The sequence below is a fragment of the Chelonoidis abingdonii genome, chromosome 5 (genome assembly GCF_003597395.2).
Source record: "Chelonoidis abingdonii isolate Lonesome George chromosome 5, CheloAbing_2.0, whole genome shotgun sequence".
NCBI classification, from domain to species: Eukaryota; Metazoa; Chordata; order Testudines; family Testudinidae; genus Chelonoidis; species Chelonoidis abingdonii.
The window spans coordinates 140,870,734-140,893,894 of record NC_133773.1 but is presented as its reverse complement, the minus strand read 5'-3'; the positions used below and the strand labels follow the sequence as shown (position 1 = coordinate 140,893,894).

Sequence of the window (23,161 nt, the reverse complement as noted above, 5' to 3'; positions counted from 1 at the left end):
TGGTATTGACAATCTGTCAGAAGTCCTACTCTAGATACTCATGGCCACATTTCACTGGATACAATAGGCATGGAACTGAATCATAGATGGTTACTTAACTTTCAGTGCATTTTAGAGTGTCCTGCCCCAGTGATGTGCCAAATACTGTAGTGTGTTTTCTGTCTTGAATTCAGTGGTGGTGTTAAAGACTGTATGAAAGTAATCCTCTGCAAGTAGTCATTCAGCTGTGAGGCAGCTAGGACTGAAAGTGATTTGCTATTTGGAAAAATGCTGCAAGATGGAATTTAGCTGCTGCAATGGAATCAGAACATAATAATGGTAATACTGGGTCAGACCAACATGGTCCATCTAGCTCAGCATCTTGTCTTCTGACAGTGTGCCAGACGCTTCAGAGGGGATGAACAAAACGGAAATTTTGAATGATCCATCCTCATCATCCAGCCCCAACTTCTGGGAATTGAAGGTTTAGCGACACCCTGAGCATGGGGCTGCGCAAGAGAAAGGTCTTTTCTCTACTATGGCAGTAGCACAGTATATTTCTGTTAAAATTCTAACTGAATCTGACAGTTTCAAGACACCATTGCTCCAGATTCCTTCTTTCCCACTTCGTCTGATGCATATTAGAGAATCATGGTACTCTGCAGTGGCTATGGGGAGGTGGGAGGTGTGTTTATAGTAGTGGCCAGTGTCTGGTCCTACCACCTGTCATAAGCATAATTCCTAATTCTGAACCTTAGAGTCCAAAATGTGGGTGCTTGCATGAAACCTCCGAGCTTAATTACCAGCTTGGATCTGATAGCGCTGCCACCAGCCAAAAATTTCCAGTGTTTGGCTCACTCTGGTCTCCCCAAAACCTTCCCTGGGGGGACCCCAAGACTCAGATGCCCTGAGTCTTACCACAAAGGGAATAAACCCCTTCCCCTTGTCTTATCTTCGCTTCTCTCCACGGCTTCCCCCAGTCGGGTTATCCGGATACTGTATACTCTAAACTCCTTGATACAAACAGAAAGGCAATTTACCTTCCCCCTCCTTCTTTTCCCCCTCCCAGTTTTCCTGAGAGAGACCGTAATCCTGGCACAGGGATTTCGATCCCCTAGAGCCTCACTTAGAAAAGAAATCCAACAGGTTTTAAAAAGAAGCTTTATATAAAAAGAAAGAAAGACATAAAAATGCTCTCTGTATCAAGATAACAATATACAGGGTCATTGCTTAAAAAGAAAATATGAATAAACAGCTTATCCAAAAAATACAATTTAAACATCCCAGCAAACTAAACACATGTAATATAAAAAAAAAACAATATAAAACCTATTGTCTTCCTACCCTTTGTACTACAACTTGGAACTGAGATTAGAAGCTTGAAGATAGAAAGATCCTCTCATAGCGAGAGACAGACAAAAGACTCAGACCCAAACATTCCTCCCCTGAGCTTTTAAAAATCCGGTTTCCTGATTGGTCCTCTGGTCAGGTGTTTGGTTCCCTTTGTTAACCTTTTACAGGTGAAAGAAACATTAACCCTTAGCTATCTGTTTATGACACCACCTCAAAGTATTCATGCTCTGTGACTCAACGATTGGGTAATGTTTTCATAGAACTGGCTCTTCTCCCAAGACACCAGAACAACTGCCATGTCTAGAGACAAAATAGAAACATTTGAAACCAGATGTCGGACTATGCTACAGCTGTTCTGAGTGAAAACCCCTTAGAAACTGTACATTCAAAGATCTAGAGATACTGAATTGATATTAATTACTTCTTTATTTTAATGGTTCATTTTTAAAGGTAGCCCCAATATGACTGTTTCTTGGGAACCAATAAAAAATGGTTCTTGGGGTGCTATCCCAAAGTCTAAAACTTAAAAAAAAACTTTACACAATGAAGGAAACAGAATCACAGGGTGGAATGCTGTCTAAGTTCTAATTTCAGTCTGCAGACAACTGCCTCTTACTACGTAACATCTGATAAGTGACTTCACAAGGGAGGCTTGACAGTTGTACCACAGGCTGGGTTTAAATGAGTTTCCCTAAGTTTTACAACTATTTGTTTAAAAAAAGGAAAAGTCAATAGCACAGACATATAGGCCACAACAAGGACTGAGACTGATAATGTTTTATAATGAAGCCATTTATAATGAATTCTGATTTAATGGAACAAGTCTGTATATAATTATCATAGAATATTAGGATTGGAATGGACCTCAGGAGGTCACCTAGTCCAACTCCCTGTTCAAAGCAGGACCAATCCCCAGATTTCTACACCAGTTCCCCAAATGGCCCCCTCAAGGATTGAACTCACAACCTTGGGTTTAGCAGGCCAATGCTCAAACCACTGAGCTATCCCTTCCCCCTTGGGTTTAGCAGGGCCGGCTCACTGCCGTCTCTGCTTAAGTCTGCAAATAGCTCAGGGACAGTTTTTCTGGTAAAACATCTCATGCAGTTTGTTTAAAATACTTGTTTCCACCACCTTGTACACTATATAGCCTAAAGCCTACAGTCCTAGGGAGCCCAAAGCACCTGAAGAAAGCAGGGAAGAGCAATCTCTCTCCCCCAAACTTTTCCTGCTTTCTCCTCTCCTTCCTTCCTCTGCCTTTTGTATCATCTTTCTAAAGGCCTAACAAGCCTCTTCATTCACTCAGCCCATCAATTAGACACAGCTCTAAAGTAATTAGGCCTGCTCTGAAGTAATTAGAGTTGCAGTGACCAGAGTGCTGGCTAAACTGCTGTTGCTGGTCACAATAATAAGGAATTTAATTCCCAATTTGTTTCAAAGAACTACAGTGCCCTGCATTTTTCTCCTAGTGTACTGTACATAATACAATTATATATACTGTATACAATAAAAATCACACTTCGACTGTTTCACTTCCCTGTATTCAGTAAAACCATAATATAGTCAAGTTATCATTTCTATACTCTTAATATTGATAATGTACTCTTGGATCCTCAGGGGTTAGATGCTCTACTAGTTCAAATAGAGAGAGAAGAGAGGACCTTTCAGAAAAAAAAAATGCTGACAAGCTGTCCATCAACCGTAATCACATTTGTAAACAGAGTATAATACTAAGATACCCCTTCACTTCCATCTGTGACTTAACAATGTCCCCATCCCCAAAGGATAACTTCACACTAGGGTCATTTTCCATTTAGGCTCTCATTAAATGTCTCAGTTCCAGGTGGAACATGGCATATTTCTCACCCTACATTCACTATAAACCCTGATTAACATTTTATTCAAGAAGACAACAGGAAATTTTCCATTGAACTCTAGCTTTCTTTCTTGCCAAGTTGAAGGGTGAAGGGGGAAAAAAAAGGATGATCAGTGCTAAGTTTAGCTACCTTCGGAGAGCAGGTAAAGTTTCAATGATTTAAATTATATTATGTAGAGTGTTAATTTGTTTGAAAATATTAAGTAACGTTATCATTAATGTTAAATATCTAGTAACAAACAGCATCTTATGTCTGACAGAAGAGGAAGGTGGAAAAAAATCATCATGAAGCAGGCTGTTGTATCAAATAATCAGAATGGGCATTCTCAAATCTAGTAATGCAACTTCATTTACATACTTTACTGTGAAATAAAAATAAATGTGGATCCTTGAAGATATGCAGGAAAATAAACACTTATCCAGCACTTTAAATCTTCAAAGCACTGTAAAAATTAATCCTCAGAACACCCGTGAGGTAATTAAACATTATCCCCACATTGCAGCTGGAAACTTGAGCAGATAAATTAAATGACTGACCAAAGCCAAAGAGCAGAGACAAGATTAGAACTCAGAACCTCTAACAATTCTGTGCTCATTCCTTAACACCATACTACCCTCTTTTTTCCCTATCACACATTTAGCTCACAGCTTCACCCAAACAAAATTATACTTTGCACTCCTATAGCACCTCCCATTTGAGTTCAAACGTGCTTTATAGATATTTACGAAGTTAGCCATAACTCCCCTGCAAAAGATAAGTATGACTATTCTTATTTAAAAGACAAGGAAACAGAAGCACAGAGAGGCTGCAAATGGCCACATAGGAAGTTTATACAGTAGTTTAGAATGCAACCCAGACTAACTTGCTCCAAGTCCTGTATTTTATGTGGAGATGCATCCTTTCCGATTATACCAGCACTCCATCATATAAGCCAAGGGTAGGCAACCTATGGCACGGGTGCCGAAAGTGGCAAGTGAGCTGATTTTCAGTGACACTCACACTGCCTGGGTCCTGGCCACCAGTCCAGGGGGGCTCTGCATTTCAATTTAATTTTAAATATGGCTTTAAAAATGTTTAAGAAGCTTCATTTTCCTTACATACAACAATAGTTTAGTTATATATTATAGACTTACAGAAAGAGACCGTCTAAAAATGTTAAAATGTATTACTGGCACATGAAAACTTAAATTAGAGTGAATAAATGAAGATTTGGCACACTACTTCTGAAAGGTTGCCGATCCCTGATATAAGCAATAAGACATGATATGGCATGTAGCATCCCACATTGTCATAGCTATGGTTTGTTTTCCTAGTATTATACTTTTCGAATAACATAAGGTTGAGAGGAAATACCTATATATTGGCACTTTTAAAAATTAGAAGTAAAGAGACCTGACTGAAGGAGTAGGTCACAGGACTGGGGCTGATGATTCTACACGGCAGCCAATTAGCCAAGTTTTAGTAGACAAAGGTAGCATGTTTACATGTGCAACCCAGATGGAAAAATTAGAGCACTTTACTGAAAACAGCAAAAGTTAGTATGGTGAAAAGTCATCACACGTTTATCAGAGACATAAGCGTATGAAAAGTGCATTTCCAATGTGCTGTGATATACCTTTCATATTCTGCATGAAAGAAAGAGCAGATGGGAGCCTGGCTGGGATCTCCATAAAGTGGGAGAAAGAGCAATGTTATGGTAGCCTGGGTGCCTTTTTCAAAAGTGTACCCTTAACTCTCAGCTATTCTGCTCCTCCCGCCCCCCTTAGAATTACAATATTTTCCCACAAACCACTGATGTGGCCCTATAACTTTAAAGTGAGAGTTAGAGCCATTCTGCTACAGAGGCAGTTAGAGGCAGGAGCTAACTGTAGTTTAACATTCCAGCAAAGGAGACGAGCTATAATAGCAAGTTTCTGATTTTCAAATTTCAAGACTGACTGAAAAAACCCATTCCTACTATACACTGTTCTTATGCTTACAAACTCTGGAGTCTGAGTTTCTGGAACACAAGATGTTCCCCTGCCACACTTAGTGCATGACTTAAACTGCAGAACCAGGATAGCAACATAGGATAGCTTTCCATCAAAATGCTAATCAATGTATTTTATTATATACCTCTGCAAACAGAAGTCTATATGCTTAACTGAAGGTAAATACTGGATGTGTATGACTAAGTACATGTAAGAGATACACAAAAGTGGCACATTAGAGAATATTCAGTACTGTCGTTTGACCTGCCTCTCTTCGTCGGGATGCCCAGCAACTTTGTTTAATCTTCCAAACCACGGCAGCCACCAGGAGCAAAGACAGGAAACAACTGTAGAGGAGAAAACACAAATACTTACTGCCCCCATTCAGAATATATCAGCATTTGAAAGCTGTAACAAAATAAAGGCTAGATTAGTCCTTTGATGAGCTAGTCCTCTGCACTGCTATAGCTTTTTTCATCAAAGTGCTTTACAAACATTAAGTCTCATTAGGTACCATGTCCACTTTACGGAAAGATAAACAGGAGATGAAAAAAGGTTGTTAAAGTGACTTGCCCCAGGTCACACAGCAAATCAAATGACAGAGCTGTGACTGGAATCCAGAAATTCTATTACAGTTTAAGACAATAAGGCGGCAAAAAGTGAATCATAAGGACAGTGCTACACAGCAATCTTTAGCACTATTTATTTTAAATGAAAAAAAAAGGAATAATTTCGTATTCAATATATACGTCAGACAAAATTAATATAGTTTTTCAAGTTTCACAAGAAATATTTTAGCAAATTAAACTATGATTATTGGAATTATTTTTCAAACAAAAAGCATGTATGCCAGTGTTACATACATCATCAGACCTTACTTTCATTAGCCTATATTGAAACCCAACAAGGAGAAACAGAGAAAGATGGAAATCTACATTAACTGTTAGAGCTTGCAACAACAAACGTTTGTTTTGCGTTTTTCATCTCAGATGACATCTGTTTCCCAACATAGCCAGATTTCCGAAAATACTTCCTCACATTTAATCTGAGGTATTCAATTCTGATTTTATTTTGGTCCACTGCAAAATCATATGAAAGTCACTTTTCTACAGTTATATAAGAAAAATTCAGACACAGTACTTTTGAAGTTTCTTTTATAGCACCCTATTGGTTCTATGCTTGAGAGAGAGAGAGTGAGAGTGTGTGTGTGTGCACGCGCGTGTATTTCCAAGTACAGATACAGCATGCCCCACTCTCAAACCAGGAAGACATCTAGATTAATTTCTTGCCATCAGGACAAAGAAATGCACACACATATAACTGTAGATTTATGATTTTATATCTTCCGTTTTCCCTTTCTTTCAAAAAATAATCTACTGATGTATTTAGTGAAGTGTAAGAACAGAATCTGCATTACCTGTAAATGGCATTTCTCCCATGAACAAGGTTAGATTTTGACTAGATGAATTTTTGCATACCTCACACTTGAACGGGCACAAGTAAACGATGGAATAGCAACCTTTTTGAGCTCCAGAGGTTGTCCTGAGGCTGCCATTAGCTTCCTCAGCATGAATGCCACAATACCTATTGAATGGGTAGGCAAGGTTTTTCCTCCTTAACAAGTTTCCCATTCCCAAAGAACCCTGAAGGCTCTCTGCAGGGAACAGCCTCCGCTTTATCACAGAGGCCTATCCACACTAGGACTCCTCGCAGAGAAAAATAAACAGAGGAGCACCCAACCAAAAATGGTGGAACTGAGACAACATGCTGAATCTTCACTTTATCATGCCGCTTGTTTTATATTCTATCCCCAATCCTGCAGTTGTACGCTGGATGTTTAGACTACAGTCCTTGGAGTCAAATATCTTTTATCCTTCCTGTCCACAACACCTAATACAGACACTAAGTAAATAATATCCAAAGGTCTGCATGATGCCTCTCAAGCCTGTGTCTAGGTCAAAGCAACATCTATATCCTAAGTGTAGCTGCCTGCTAGGCCATCGGGCTAAAGTTCTGGTTTCAACTTTCAGTTGAAACCAAATGGATGGCACCTGGCTTATGGAAAACAGCTACTGTCATAGATTTACTGATTTTGCCATGACTCTCGATATTGCTCAACTCCCAAGGAAAACAGAGCTAGAATTTTAGACAGTTCAGCAGATCTTGACTGTTAGGACTGGGCCAGTCCCCTTAGATGGATTTTCTTTGAGGTCCTAACTGATCTTTTCAGAAAATTTCTCTTGAAAATGAGGTACATAGCAAAGGATTGTCTACGCTGTGTAATGCAGAGCATAACTGGGGAAGCTAACAAGAGACTCAAGAATGTAGATTGGGTCTAGGAGATTCTGCCATTCCTTTAATTGCTCACATCTGTTAAACATTATTAATGGAACTCATATTTAAAAGCTCATTTGTCCAGTTGGAAAAACACAAAAAAGCCCAATTATGAATTAACTGGATGATCACTGTCATACAACAACAATCTCTAGAAGACATGAAGCATTTTTTAAGAACTATACATGCCGGTTTTCAATTTTGCCCTTTTCTATGTAACAGTTCCCCTTTTGTTTTCATTGCTGATATCATAGAATATTAGGGTTGGAAGATGCCTCAGGAGGTCATCTAGTCCAACCCCCTGCTCAAAGCAGGACCAACACCAACTAAATCATCCAAGCTGAGGCTTTAGCAAGCCTGCCCTTAAAAACCTCTAAGGATGGAGATCCCACCACCTCCCCATTAGGTAACCCATTCCAGTGCTTCACCACCCTCCTAGTGAACTAATGTTTCCTAATATCCAACCTAGACCTCCCCCACTGCAACTTGAGACCATTGCTCCTTGTTCTGTCATCTGCCACCACTGAGAATAGCCGAACTCCAACCTCTTTGGAACCCCCCTTCAGGTAGTTGAAGGTTGCTATCAAATCCCCCCTCACTTCTCTTCTGCAGACTAAATAACCCCAGTTCCCTCAGTCTCTCCCTATAATTCACATGCCCCAGCCCCCTAATCATTTTTGATGCCCTCTGCTGGACTCTGTCCAATTTGTCCTCATCCATTCTGTAGCCGGGAGACCAAAACTGGACACAGTATTACAGTTGTAATACTGAATAGAGGGGAATAATCACTTCCCTCGATCTGTTGGCAATGTTCCTACTAATACAGCCCAATAGGCCAATATCATAACCAAGCCCTTTGAGAAAAGTATAAATAAAAATTTAAAATTAGGATTAGTTATCTGATTTTTCTAAAACATTTTAAATGCTACACTATATTTTGCAGAGGAACAACGCTGATAAGCTTTTTGTACTGTCACAAGGAGGCAGCAAATACATGTGAAAGATATAAAGCCAACAAGGAACACACATATTCCCCTCCCACCCCCACTGCACTGCATGTTTCAGCAGCATGCCTAGAGGAGTAAAATGCAGTGTTTACTTGGTACACTAAAGGATGTCATCTAATGGCAAAGCTTCAGGACCAAACTGAAAGCAAAATCTCTTGGGTTTACTCAGAGTAAAATAGTCTGAAATAGGTAACAGCATTATACTGTGATTCGGAGAGGTCTGCTTTCTGCCAACATCCCCACATTCTTCCACTGTTTCACAAGCAACACCACAAACATTGAACTAATGGACAGTATTCTCCAGAGTTACTAACATGTGGCAGTCGTGTATGCGCCAGAGAGTCACTGCTCCACACTTCAACACAATGCTGCTGGCTTGCTTTCACACACGTGGCAATGATATCCTGTATTCCACTCTCATGGTGAACTAAGACCATTCAACAATTTCAAAAGGCCCTTATTTCAAACAAAAAACTAATTAACTCTCCCTGTGGGACTTACTCCAGCCTCCTTCTGGCCTTAGCTCTGTCGACTCCACTCCCTTCTATCTCTATTCATCTAGCACCAACCTCTTCTGTCCTACAACACAATCTGGCCACTGCTGGTTTAGGTCTCTCCGCAGCTCCTGCCACCCTGAACAGCACCTCTTTCCATCTTTTCTCCACCTACCTACATCTCTTAAAGAGCTGCGCAGGAGTGATACTCACTCTGCAGTAAAAGCCACAGTGCATTTTGAACGCTATTGAAAAAATAAGGCTAGACTGTATGTTTAGCACATAGAAGGTTATAAGTAACTTATTGACTGCTAGACTCAGTTTGAATAACCATTTAAGTGTCTATAATTTATTAACTTCTTATAATCCATAAATGTATCCTTAAAAAAATTCTGACCAAAACCTCATCTGCCTCTCCAACCTTCTCTCTGACTTCTTTTCTGACAATTTCCTTCCGCTCTTATAACCAGTAAGTTTTCATTTTTACCTAACACTGGAGAGGAAGACATTGTAAGAGGAATCCTGACAACGAGAGGCGAAAATCCAGCTGGCACATTAAGGCCCAAATGACTGAACTACCCTACAATATTTATCAACATTAGAATGGCTAGTAAAAATGGCAGTTTTAAATCTCAAAATATACTGCAGCTTTGGCTCTAATATGCCTTAGTGTGTGAAAGTCAATTTGCAATTTCTGAAAGCACCGAGATGATTACTATAAAAACATTTCAAATTATTCTGATGAAGTGGAAACTATTTAAGTGCTATCTGAAAGTAACTTTTAATGTGTGGAGAGTTATAGGTCACATTTTAGCTGTTCCATGCATTAAAATCCAAACAAGATAGAGCCAATACATAAAGCCTGAGTGGTTGACTGTATAATGATGCTAGACTAAACAGACTGGTTAAAAAGCTTCTTTAGTAAAGCGTGCATTGATACTGCATAGCTGGTTTGCTGAACTGCTACCTGATGCTATTAGCAAAGGAGGGAAGGACCTAATTTACAGATTAATGAACTTCCTTATTGTGGGAGACACCATAAGGGTTTAATAAACCATCACCCACTTCATCTTGAACAGTTGCCATAATAAGAGTATTACAGTCTGGTATACTCTTGAATTTTATCATTCTCAGCAAGATGACTGAATCAAAAATACCTTTTTGGTAGGAAATTGTTTCATCTTCTTTGGCCTCACTCAGAAAACACACTGGCCATTTGAACTCTGACAATGGTAGTTAAACCTACTTACAAAGCCCCCCTAGTAAAATGAGAATGATCCTGCAATATCTAGGAAAGGTACCAACCTTATTTATATTTAATGACTGAAACAGATTTATAGGAGTGGCAGCACACAGGAGAAGCAGCCATGAAAAGCCTGCCACTTCATTCACAGCCTGAGCAGAATGTTCTATTCCCAGAGCTGCTGCTCTACTACCCATGATACCAAAGAGTAGACTAGTATCCTTCCCTTATATGAGGATGGGAAATGTCTCCAGGAAAAATATCAGTCCTAGCTAAATATTTATAAAATATTATTATAAATTTCTTACTTTCATTTAGTGTCTTTCCATCTCAAATTTCTCCTAGTTTATGCATGTATTGATCTTGCTACATCCGTCATTGGCAATTTCAAAATCAAGACTGAATGTTTAACTCGAAGATCTGCTCTAGGAATTATTTTGGGGAACTTCTCTGGCTTGTGTAATACAGGAGTTAAGACTAGAAAAATCACATGGTTCTTTCTAGGCTTGGAATCTGTGAAAACATGAAATGCTGCCACTTCCAGAATGGACACAACATCTGTTAGTGCACAGCAGCTCTATCCAATTGGAAGAAATGAAGATAATCAGTTGAATTCGGTGGGATTCTGGCATTTGTAATGACTACTATGAAAGAGCACCCATGCCTAAGAGGGCCCTGCAGCCATGCCTCAGAGGGCCCTGCGCCCTAAAGAAGAGTGCCTAACTTAGGCACCTTTTTAATTTTTACTCACCCGGTGGTGGTCCGGGTCTTTGGCGGCAGGTCCTTCACTTGCTCCAGGTCTACGGCAGCATTTCGGCAGAAAGTCCTTCAGTGCCGCGGAAGACCCAGAGCGAGTGAAGGACCCGCCGCCGGGTATTCAAATCAGACCCTGCACTTCTTAAAGCCGGCCCTGCTCAGTGATCACTCAGTGACCTATCCTCTTCACTGTTTATGGCCCCTCACAAATCAGCATTTGTCTCATCTACAAACTTTATCAGTGATGATTTTATATTTTCTTCCAGGTCATCGATAAATATGTTAAATAATATAGCATCAAGAACCGATCACTTACTAGAAAAGTGCCCATTTGATGATGATTCCCCATTTACAATTACATTGAGACCTATCAGTTAGCCAGTTTTTAACTCATTTAAAATGTACCATATTCAATTGCATATTGTTTAGTTTTTTAAATCAAAATGTCATGTAGGGCCAAATCAAATGCCTTAGAGAAGTCTAAGCATATTACATCAGCACTATTACCTTTATCAATCAAACTTGTAATCTCTTTAAAAAAGGTATCAAGTTAGACATGATCTATTTACTATAAATCCATGTTCATTTGCATAAATTACCCTCCTTTAGCTCTTTATTGAGACCCATATCAGCTGTTTCATTATCTTGCTCAGGATCAATGTCACGCTGACAGGCCTGTAATAATCTAGGTTATCCTATTTGCCTCTTTAAAAAAAGATTGGCATATTAGCTTTCTTCCAGTCTTCTGGAACTTGCCCACTGCTCCTACAGTTGCCTTCACTTGCCTTCTAAATCAGGTTGGTTTTTTATCCAGCACACCCTTCTCTGTCAATTGTGGCTTCTAGGGCAACCTGTAAGGTGTTCTTAAATGAGTCCCAATTATCACTGATGTTTTTCTGATTGAATTCTTCCTACTAGTTGATTTGGCTCATAACTGGTTTCCAGTTTGGTGGAACTGGCCCCATTAAAGCCCCAAGTGTATATACATGCATTACTACTCTGGACTTTATTCTGCTTACACACTATAAATGTGGTCAAGTCATGATCACTTAACCTAAATTGCCATTAATTTTTAGTTCTGTGATCAGCTCCTCTTTATCTGTTAGGATAAATTCTAATACAAATAGAATTCCCTGGTGTTGGCTGTAACACTTTTTGAATTTGGAAACTGTCATCAATTATGTTTAAAAATTCCAAGGATGTTTTAGTATTGGCAGGATGAAACCTCCAGCTTATGATAGCACCCAGGCAGCAATTTTCCTACACATTGTAGATAGGTGCTGGTCTCAGCTCACCCACTACATATTTTTTCTTTATCGGCTTGTGACGATGTGGTTTTGGTGGGACCCAGCTGAGAGTGCCAAATCAGGACCAATTGCTCAAACAGGGCAGTCACAGCCCAAGGCTGGGGTTTTTCCACCTCTAAGGCAAACCAAACCAGCCAGACAAAAGACTTCGGTGTCACCCCTCTGGCTAACCGCAAGTCACACAAGCAATTTCCTTAGACACTCCAGTCTCCCAGTATCACCACCAGTCCCACACGTCCTGGGGATGAATGGTTATGAAAACCAACACCCCAGTAAAAGAAAAAGGTTCTCTCGATCCCAAAGGACCAAGCCCCAGACCCAGGTCAATATACACCTCAGATCTTACCCACAAATCACGCTGTTGCCAATCCTTTAGAATCTAAAATCTAAAGGTTTATTCATAAAAGGAAAAAGATAGAGATGAGAGCTAGAATTGGTTAAATGGAATCAATTACATACAGTAATGGCAAAGTCCTTGGTTCAGGCTTGTAGCAGTGATGAAGTAAACTGCAGGTTTAAATCCAGTCTCTGGAGAACATCCCCCGCTGGGATGGGTCATCAGTCCTTTGTTTAGAGCTTCAGATTGTAGCAAAGTCCCTCCAGAGGTAAGAAGCAGGATTGAAGACAAAATGGAGATGAGGCCTTCGCCTTATATAGACTTTTCCAGGTGTAAGAACACTCCTTTGTTCCTACTGTGGAAAGTTACAGCAAAATGGAGTTTGCAGTCACATGGGCCAGTTTCTGCTCACTCCAGTGAGTCACAGGGCGTATCCGCCTTCTCTCGATGGGTCAATTGTGTAGTTGATGGTCCTTAATGGGCCATCAAGCAGGCTAAGCAGAGCTGACACCAGCTTGTCTGAGACTTTTTCCAGTAACACAGAACAAGTTTGAAATACAGACAATACACAGCCAATATTCATAACTTCAACTACAGAAATGATACAGACATACAGACAGCATAATCATAACCAGTAACCCGTAACCTGGTCTTAGACACCTTATATGACCCCCTTACATAGGATTTGGTGCCACTACAGAACCTTGGTTGCAACCCATGTTCTATATGGTCCCAGTTTATATCAATAACATCACACGGCTTCACTGCAAAGGAAGAGTTTTAAGGAGATATTTCAAGGAGGATAGTAAGGTATTTTGCAGAACCTTACAAGAAATAATTTCCACGCATGAGGGACAACATAGGAGAAAGCATGAAGACACTTGTTAAATTTTCAAACAAGGGGAAGGGGGTGATGGAGGCTTGCATTGTGGGCTGATCAGAGATAGGAATCTCAACAGTGTATGAGAAATGATAGGTAGGGTAGAGACGCTGCGGTGGGCCTTCCATGGGAAGATAAATAGTTTGTGTTTGATGTGATGGAGAATGCGTACCAATGGAGGGATGTAAAGAGGGATGTGATGTGGTCAGTGATGAGCCAGGAAAGTTTAACTTTGCAGCAGGATTCTGAATGGGTAGCTATGGGGTAAACATTGCATTTGTCAAACCAGAAAAGAGGATGTTAAAGTAGTTGAAACATGATGCGAGCAGAGGTTGGGAAAGAGTTTCAGCTGTGTGGATGGAGAGGAAAGGCTGTTATTTTAGAAATATTGTGCAGCAAGAATAGAAAGATTTGGAGATAGCCTGCAAGGAGTTACCTGTTCTGTAACTGCATTCTTCGAGATGCGTTGCTCATGTCTATTCCACAGTAAGTGTGCATGCTTGCCACGTGCACCGGTGCCGGAAGTTTTACCCTTAGCAGTACCCGTACTGGGAGAGCACCGCGGCAACCCCTGGAGTGGCGCCTGTATATCATGTTATAAGGGGAACCACTTGCTCCCCCCACCCTCGGTTCCTTCTTGCCGGACAACTCTGACAGCGGTGAAGGAGGGCAGGATGTGGAAAAGACATGAGCAACACATCTCAAAAAATGCCAGTTATGGAACAAGCAACTGTACTTTCTTCTTCGAGTGATTGCTCATGTGTATTCCACAGTAGGTGATTCCAACCAATATCTGTTGGAGGTGGGTAGGAGTTCACAATAGACCAGGAAGGAGTACTGCCTTGTCGAATCCAGCGTCGTCCCTAGACTTGGCGATGATCACGTAATGCGAAATAAATGTGTGAACTGAGGCCCAAGTGGCTGCCCTACAAATGTCTTGGATACGGACATGGGCTATGTAGGCAACTGATAAGGCCTGAGCCCTCGTAGAGTGTGCCCTAATGATCGGTGGCAGGGGAACCTCTGCCAGATCATAGCACGTGTGTATGCATGAGGTGATCCAGCGGGAAAGACGCTGGGTGGAGATAGGTTCTCCCTTCACTCTCTTGGCTGAGGCGACAAAAAGTTGCGAGGATTTCCTGAATGGCTTAGTCCATTCCAGATAAAAGGCCAGTGCCCTACGCACATAGAGCGTGTAGAGGTGGTGTTCCTTGTTGGAGGAATGGGGCTTAGGACAGAGCAGGGGAAAAAGATGCTCCGTTCTATATGGAAGGCGAAGACTACCTTCAGGAGGAACACGGGGTGTGGGTGAAGCTGGACTTCATCCCTGTGGAAGACCGTATAGGGGGGCTCCGAGGTCAAGGCCCTAAGTTCTGAGACCCGCCGGGCAGATGTGATTGCTACAAGGAAGGTCACCTTCCACAAGAGGTTAGACCAGGAACATGTGGCCCAGGGCTCAAAGAGAGGCCCAGTGAGTTGGGACAAAACCAGGTTTAGGTCCCATTGTGGCACGGGGGATCTAGCGTTTGGAAATGAATGGTCGAGGCCCTTCAGGAAAATGGGAGGTCAGAGTGGGAGAAGACCGAGTGCCCTTGCACCAGCGGGTGGAAGGCCGATATGGCTACCAGGTGTACCCTGACCAAGGTTGGTGCCAGTCCTTGGGCCCTAAGGGACAGGAGGTAGTCCAGAATGAGCTGGAAGGGTGCAGAGGAGGGGAAAACTCCCTGCTCATTCGCCCACTTGGAGAACCTGGACCACTTCGCCATGTACATCCAGCGCGTGGACAGCTTCCTGCTTTCCAGGAGGACTCACCTTATCTGCTCCGAACACCTGCCCTCCTCCTCGTCTAGCCACAGAGCAACCATGCTGTCATGTGGAGGGCGGCTAGATTGGGATGGAGGAGGCGGCCCCCATCCTGGGAGAGGAGGTCTGGGCGCAGAGGCAGCATCCTCAGGGGCACCGCCAAGAGGCAAAGGAGGGTCCTGTACCAGTGCTGGTGGGCCCTCGCCGGGGCTATGAGGATGACACTCACCTCGTCTGCTTTTATCCTCTGCAGACCTTGTTGATGAGTGGAAATGGCAGGAAAGCATAAAGGAGCCCACCCACCCACTGCACGAGGAACACATTGGAGATTACACCCCTTCCTACCCCACCTCTGGAGCAGAACCGAGAGCAACGCTGGTTCTGGCAGGTTGTAAAGAGGTCAACCCGAGGAACTCCCCACTCTCGGAAGAGCCAGTGAGTGACCTCCGAGTGGAGTGACCACTTGTACTGAGGGGAAAAAATCCTTCTGAGGTGATCTGCCTGCATATTGCGGACGCCCAGGAGGCGTACGGCCCTCAGGGAGATATCGTGGGCTATACAGAACTCCCATAGGCTCAGAGCTTCCCGGCAGAGGGCCAGGGAGCGAGTCCCACCTTGCCTGTTGATATAGTAGATGGTGGCGGTGTTGTCCGTGAGGACTCTGACCACCTTGCCGCAAAGGTGTGTGTGAAAGGCCACGCATGCCAACCTCACTGCTCTGAGCTCTTTGACATTTATGTGGAGGGCAGATCCGGGATCGACCATGTCCCTTGAGTTTACATGTGTATTGTGTGGGATCCCCAACCCAGTCCGACGCATCGGTTACCAGGTCTACAGACGAGCTGGTATCCCGAAAGGAAACCCCTTACAGTATAGTGCTTGGGTAAGACCACCATTGAAGGGAAGACAATACTGGGGACAGAACCGTAAGCCATCCTGGACCTGAGAGGACTCATTCAGCATCTGGCATGGCGGACCACATACATACATGCCGCCATGTGGCCCAGAATTCGAAGGCACACTCCTGCTGTTGTCACTGGGAACAGGGCCGTCCTTAGCCATAGGCAGAATAGGCAGTCCGTAGGGCACCACTCTGCCGGGAGCCCGGAAAGAGGGGAAGCAGTGGAGAATGTAAGAGCAGGGCTGCTGGGTCCTAGAGAGAGCCAAATGCAGCACAGTCTGAGGGAGGGGATTGGCCGCTGGGGTCTCTGGGAAGGGGTGGGGGAAGGAACTCACCTGCAGGGGCTGGGCTTGAGGTGCTCAAGCACCAGGAATATTCAAGGCTGGGGGCTGTGCTCCACCGATATTTGGAGCTGGGTTTCTCCCCTGCCCCCACCTTGGAGCTTCCCTGCCTCAAAGAAAACAGCCAGTGTCTCTCTCCTTTGTGCTGCTTTTGCCTAAGGCTAGAGAGATCAGTGGCAGGCAGCCTCTTGGAGCACTGGGGGAGGGGAAGAGGGAGAGAGGAGGGGGAAGGAGGGGCACAGCTGCTTGGGAGCTCTCTCCCCCGCCCCCTGCGGCACCCAGTGGCAGCAGCAGGGGTGGGGAGGTCACACATGATGGCAACCCCCTGCCCCGGTACCCATCCTAGGGGAGGCGAGTGGGCTTTCTGGACCTAAGAAAGTCCCTAGGAGCATGTGCAGTGACCATGTTGCAGAGTGAGTGTGCCGCGAGTGGGGGGGGGAGGGGGGGGAGGAGGGGGGCGGGGCGGTCCCTTCCCTGGAGCTCCTTCTGCCATAAGGAGGCGGGAGTCCTCTCTGGCTAGCCCTGGGGCAGCCTGTCTGCAGTCCAGCAGTTCCTTATCCCCAGCCCTGCCCACCCAGAGCCTGCGCCCCCGCACACCGCAATCCTGAAGCACCCTGCTGCAGTGTGAACCTCTCATCCCAGCCCCCATCCCAGAGCCCTCACTTGAGGGGAAAACGTGCAATTTAAATTTGGTGAGTCGTTGGAGTATCATTGTGTTAGCACAATTGAGTTGTTATTTTACACCCTTTAAAGTATACAGTGTTACAAAGTAAGGGAAATCTTATGTTTTCTTGACTACTGTGGTGGGTGCCTCAGTTTCCCCTATGCATTTCTCAAGGATTAGATGGTGGATAAGGGGTGTGTGATTGTTGAGAGCCCTAGAGTGCCATATGTGCCATCTGGACAGAGAATGGCCGAAACTCTGTCTCGCGGCAACTGATGGCTCTGAGTCGCTCTCCTGCAAGGTGCCAACGAATGTTGAGACAAAGAGATCAGGTGGCCTCTAATTGCCTGGAAAAGCGACAAGGCCAGAAAGACAGAGTGTCAGTGCCTGTTTGGACTTCGTGGGAGTGCATGGTGTGCAAGAGGATGTGGGATGCTTGGAACTACTCCATACGAAAGCAGTCAGGAACTCTGGGGAGCTCTCTCTCTCTGAGCAGACGTCTCACAGCAAGACGCTTATACCCTTTCTGGTCTGACCGTCAGAGCATTCAGCATGCCTTCCACACTGTGTGCTTTCCCACAGCGAGTGTGCCCAGGCACGGCCGGGCACCAGGAGGTCCTGCACCCCAACTCAGCCAGCAACAAAACAGAAGGTTTATTAGACGACAGGATCAAGTCTAAAACAAAGCTTGTAGGACAGGAAACAGGACCCCTCAGTCAGGTCCATCTTGAGGGTGAGGAGCCTAGACCACAAATTCTGGGCCCTCCCATTCCCCCACCCAGCTTCAAACTGACACTCTTTCTCTGCTAGCCTTTGTGTCTCTTCTGATCTCGTCTTGATCTCTTTGTTCCTCAACACCTTCAACTGGCACCTTGCAGGGGAAACGGAGGCATCCACAGAGTATTCAGAGAAACATTAAGAAACATTCCATTTTCACAAAAGTGCAACAAAATATAAACCGATATTGAAGCAGGCAAGCTGCTACTTCTGACTTTACACTTTTATTGACCCTTGGTAATCTTGTGGTGCCAACGCACTGCTAGCTATTTTATATGCTTACAAGGGCACAGCGGGGATGGTGGGGGCGGGCACCACCATTTTGGGCACCACAAAAATTATACAACACCTGCCGCCTATGCTCACGCCTGTGAGTGTGACTCTCTGCTCTCTGGCGTGAGGCTGTCAGGCTGTGTTGGGGAGGTGCTTGGGGGAGGTGAGGCTGGCTGCCTACGTGCTGCAGAAATGAACGGAAAGTAACTCACTTCCTCACAGGCAGCCAGGCTTGGGAATGGTCACACACGGCTGGGCTGAGAGATCGCCAATAGCATGTGCAAAAAATAGGAACAGGGCATTGGGTAGGTGAGCAGATGTCCCACTTTTAATAGGACATCCGAATTTTTGGTCTTTTTCTTATATAGGCTCCTATTGCCCCCCACCTCCCAGCCTGATTTTTCACACTTGCTGTCTGGTCACCCTAGGTGACCCGGTATATATAGGGTAATGTGGTGCCTATATAGACAAGCCCCAAAATATCGAGACTGCCCGTATAAATCAGTACCATCTGGATCTGGTCACCCTAGCTTGGGGGACGCACTCTCCCCCAGACTAGCAGTGATAAAATCTCATCCGGCGGGAGCTGCACAGGGCACGGATGAGCTGCTTGTGCCTCCATGGGTAGCCCTGTCTCTGAATCAGGATGCCTGTGCTAACTTACCATGCGTTGAGCTGGGGTGTGCCATTGGCCTGTGATCGGATTGAGGGTTTGCTGCTGCTGTTGCCACCTTTATCTCCAAGATACATGGTTACTTACTGTAACTGCTTGTTCTTTCGGAATGTGTTGGCTCATATCCATTCAGTAGGTGTCACGCGCCGCGTGCAAAGTCGTCGGAAACTTTAACCATAGCAACTCAGGGTCGGAGGGGCGGGGGCCAGCGCCTCGCCCCCTAGAGTGCGCCGCTATGGCGGGTATAATACCCTGCCGGCCCCGCCCAGCTCCTCAGTTCCTTCTTGCGGTTACTCCGACAGTGGGGAAGGAGGGGGTGTGGATGGATATGAGCCAACACATCTCGAACAAGATTAAAGGTACAGTAACCATGTTTTCTTCTTCAAGTGCTTGCTCCATATCCATTCCAGTAGGTGATTCCCAAGCCTTACCTTAGGCGGTGGGCGTCGGAGTGAGAGGTCACATGCGCAACACAGCGAACCGAAGCGATCATCCCTGGACTGCTGGACCAGGGCATAATGGCTAGTAAACTGTGCCGGAGGACCAAGGTCGCCGCTCTGCAGATTTTCCTGATGGAACTCGGTGCGCAGAACCTACCGACGATGCCTGGGGGCTCTGGTAGAGGTGGCAGTTATAGCCCCGAAGGGGATGCGCAGGTCGTAACATGTTCTTATGCAGGACGTTACCCACGAGGAGCATCCTTCTGTGAGAGACTGGCAGCCCCATTGAGCGCTCAGCTATTGCACAAGAGCTGAGGGACTTGCGGAACGCTTGTTCTATCTATATAAAGGCCCGAGCGCCCTGCGCACGTCTAGGCAATGTAACTGGTTGTTCCTCTACGAGATGAATGGGTTTAGGAAAGAATACGGGAGAATATGGTCCTGCGTTACGTGGAAGGCTGAGACAATTTTGGGAGGATGCCGGGTGCGGGCCTCAGTTGCACCTTGTTCGATGGAGAGTGTATGGAGTGTCACGCGAGTGCGCGGCAGCGTGCTGGATATGCGCCTAGTGGATGTGATGGCCACAGGAACGCGTTTTCCGGACAAAGGAGGACGGAGCATGTAGCAGCGGTTTTTCAAACGGGGGAACATAAGACAAGACAACGACGTTAAAGATCCCAGAGGGGGCTGGATGACGGACTTGAGGGTAAAGGGTGCTCCAGCCCTTGAGGAATCTAGTGAACTGGGTGCGAAAAGCGGAATGGCCATCGGCCCCGTGGTGGAAGTGGAGGGCGCCAAGGGAACCTGCGCAGCGAGGCTATAGCCAGCCTTGTTGTGTTGAGCGACCCATTAGGTTAATCCAAGACGATCGGGTATGGAAACATTGCAGGGTGAAGCGCTTTTTTCCGCACACCACACGTAAACGCTTCCACTTGGCTACGTACGTGCGTCCTCGTGCAGAGGGCTTTCGAACTGCCGAGAAAGTACTTGCTCACTGGGAAGAGCAGCTGCAATGTCGGACCGCAGTAGCCACACAGGAGCCACGCCGAGAGGTGAAGGGACTGTAAGGTACCGGGTGACCAAAGCCGACCTGGTTCCTGCGTGATTCAGGTCCAGGTGAAGAGGCGGGAACAGGGTCCATTGCCCTACACACACAGTCCCGGAGCCAGACGACCCTACCAAACGCTCGCGCTCGGCCATCCGCCGGGGGCATGCCGAATCACCGCCTCGGCGCCCATGTCCCCCTGCGCGCATTTCTTTCACGAAGGTACGTTTCTGGATTAGAGGATTAACTCAGGTCGGAAAAACTCGCAACGGTATGTGAGAGATAGGCAATAATAGAAAAGCAAGATATGGCAGCAAGGCTGCGACTGTGAATCTAGGAACAATGGTTTAGATTGAGTCTCTTATGTCCGCAGTGTAGTCCTCCAGAGTGACAATCTTTGGTGCTCTTCACATCGTTTGGTAAAATGGAAACGATGAACCGTGTAACACTGATGGATGTTCTCATTAATATCGATGGTTGTCCTGGGGTGAGATGTGCATATAAGAGCTGTGGCCTCAATTGTGGGTAGATGTTCCATTCTCTCTTCTTTCGGTAATAGGGTTATAGGTGGCCTACTTCTATAGCTGAATGCTGCGAGAGAGTACTGCTACACGACGATATCCGAGGTAGGGATAGTACTTAGCACAGGAATGACATTCTAGAAGTCCACCCAATAGTAGATTAATGGAAGCATTTACTGATTGTTATCCTGGCTTGCTGTTTGAATCTCTCTTTCTTCTCTCCCCCCTTTCTCCCTGCAGATTGCTGGTGACAGAACAAACAGTGCCAGTTCTGACAGCAGTGGATTTTTGAGGAACCACCGGAGCCCTTAACCTTTCACCCAAGTAAGAAAGTGCTGATAATCTCTATCGAGGTAATCTAAGATTTGAGCAACAGCTAATCCTCAAAACAACAAAAGCACAAGAGAAATATAAATGTTTTATCCGGCTCTCATGAACAGAAAAGGCAAGAATAAGCGAGAGAGCATGGATATTTCCTGATGGTCTGTGGTGCGGGATGAGACAGGGAGATTGTATAGACGTGTCGCCAAAAACTTCCTCTACCCCGCTAGGAATCACTGGCTATATGGTCCTCAACCGACATGTGATGACCATGATGTGACATCATCGTATGTCTCCACCTACTCTCGGCTGTGACTCTGTATTATGATCCTCATTCGTTTACATCGCTGATCGGTTATAGTGTATGCCTCCTACTGTGCATACAAAGTGATCAGCACAGTTCGTTACGCTTGCATATTCTGCTGCGTTGAATAGGTCCTGTGAGAAGGACTATTATGAGTAGTAGCATCCGAGGTGTGAGATTCTCTTGGTGGTCATTTGTTTATTCTTACACATCTACATAGTCTTCCCGGAGAACACGAGTAGAACTCAGCAGAGACCTAATCTTGGTCAGAAATAGGCTCAATGGAGACAATCTCCATGAAAGCTTGAGCCGAATCTGAGATGCTGTACGCTCTCGTAGCGATCCTCTAGGCCCCTCTCTGCAATAGGGCTGCTATGCTCTCTTGCGCTCCGCTACCTACACTCGCCTGGCGAATCGACCTCTCTTAGTGTCGTGCGTGTTTGATTCCATACCCGACATCCCTCCACGTCCTGGTTGCCCGTCACAAGTAGTTACTGAGGTAGCATTCTCGACGCTTGGTGGTGGCGCAGATGTGGGAACGTAAGCTTCCGCATTGTCTTGAGCCTACGGCGCCAACTGAGCTGAAAAGTATCGAGGTGGTCGGGACCTCCGTCCTGTACTTCTACACCAATAAGTTTGTGGGTGTTTGAGGTCAAAGATGTCTCCTTTATGTGTCACGTGTGAGGACCTGTCGTACCTGACATAAACCTGGTATTGTCCAGGCATAGTCTGGCTAGCGATTTTAGGGCTTGCCACAATTCCGTGATATGGAATAGAAGACTATAGCCAAGTAACGATGTAACATCGCTAAGAAGCTGTTTTCTAGTGAGATTCGACGAGAAATAGGAGGTGGACATGCTTGCGTCGTACTCGTCATGGAGCCCAGAGTCCTCACGTATGAAAGTTGACAAACGAGGTCCCTCTGATCTTCACGATCATTGTGAGCTGCCTGACAAGAGTGTGAGTCGGAGGGCCCTACATAGTCGGTCCGAAGCGCCTTAGAGGTGTGACCTGAACTCGTCCGTTGATAGGAGTGTCGACTAGAAGTCTGCGAATCGCGGGGGTTACAGAAGGGTTAGGAGTGGCCGTGGCCGTTGGCCCTGGTTGAGGATGTCCTCTAGGTGCCTCTCAAGGTAACAGCCGATGTCTATTTTCTTATTTTCTTCGTTTCTGAGGGGCGCGTAGGGGACAGCAATGGACTTCTCTAGTGTCGGTCGTCTGGCGGCATCCTAAGGTTTCCAAGAGCCGGCCTGACTCGTGCGCGTGTGTGCAAGAGAGCACCTGTGAAAAGATAACATGTGTGGACTAGATGTCCTCTGTGGCTATCGAGCTCCAGGCGGTACGATCTGATGCATGAGGTAGAGAATTTAGTGATCGCTATCAGCACGCCCGCCTGACATGCGCCGATATGCTGTAGCGAGGCGTACTACGCTGGCCACCTGTGCCAGTGACACACCTCGGGCTCACACGAGCCCTTGAGAAAACACGTACGATGAACCTCGGTACATACGATCTGACTCAATTGCACGCGCTGAAGCTGTATGAAGAAACGAGTCTCAAAGAA

At 45.2% G+C, this 23,161-nt stretch overlaps 1 protein-coding gene across 3 annotated transcripts in view; it reads right to left on the bottom strand.

Annotated features, from left to right (window-relative positions):
• Positions 1-23,161, bottom strand: part of ATRN (attractin) — a 427,246-nt gene that overhangs the window by 182,641 nt on the left and 221,444 nt on the right. For all 3 annotated transcript variants that reach the window (XM_032765826.2, XM_032765825.2, XM_032765827.2), the window contains exon 26: positions 5,445-5,523. In XM_032765826.2, the coding sequence (XP_032621717.1) occupies positions 5,445-5,523 (79 nt within the window). The remainder of the gene's footprint in view (positions 1-5,444; positions 5,524-23,161) is intronic.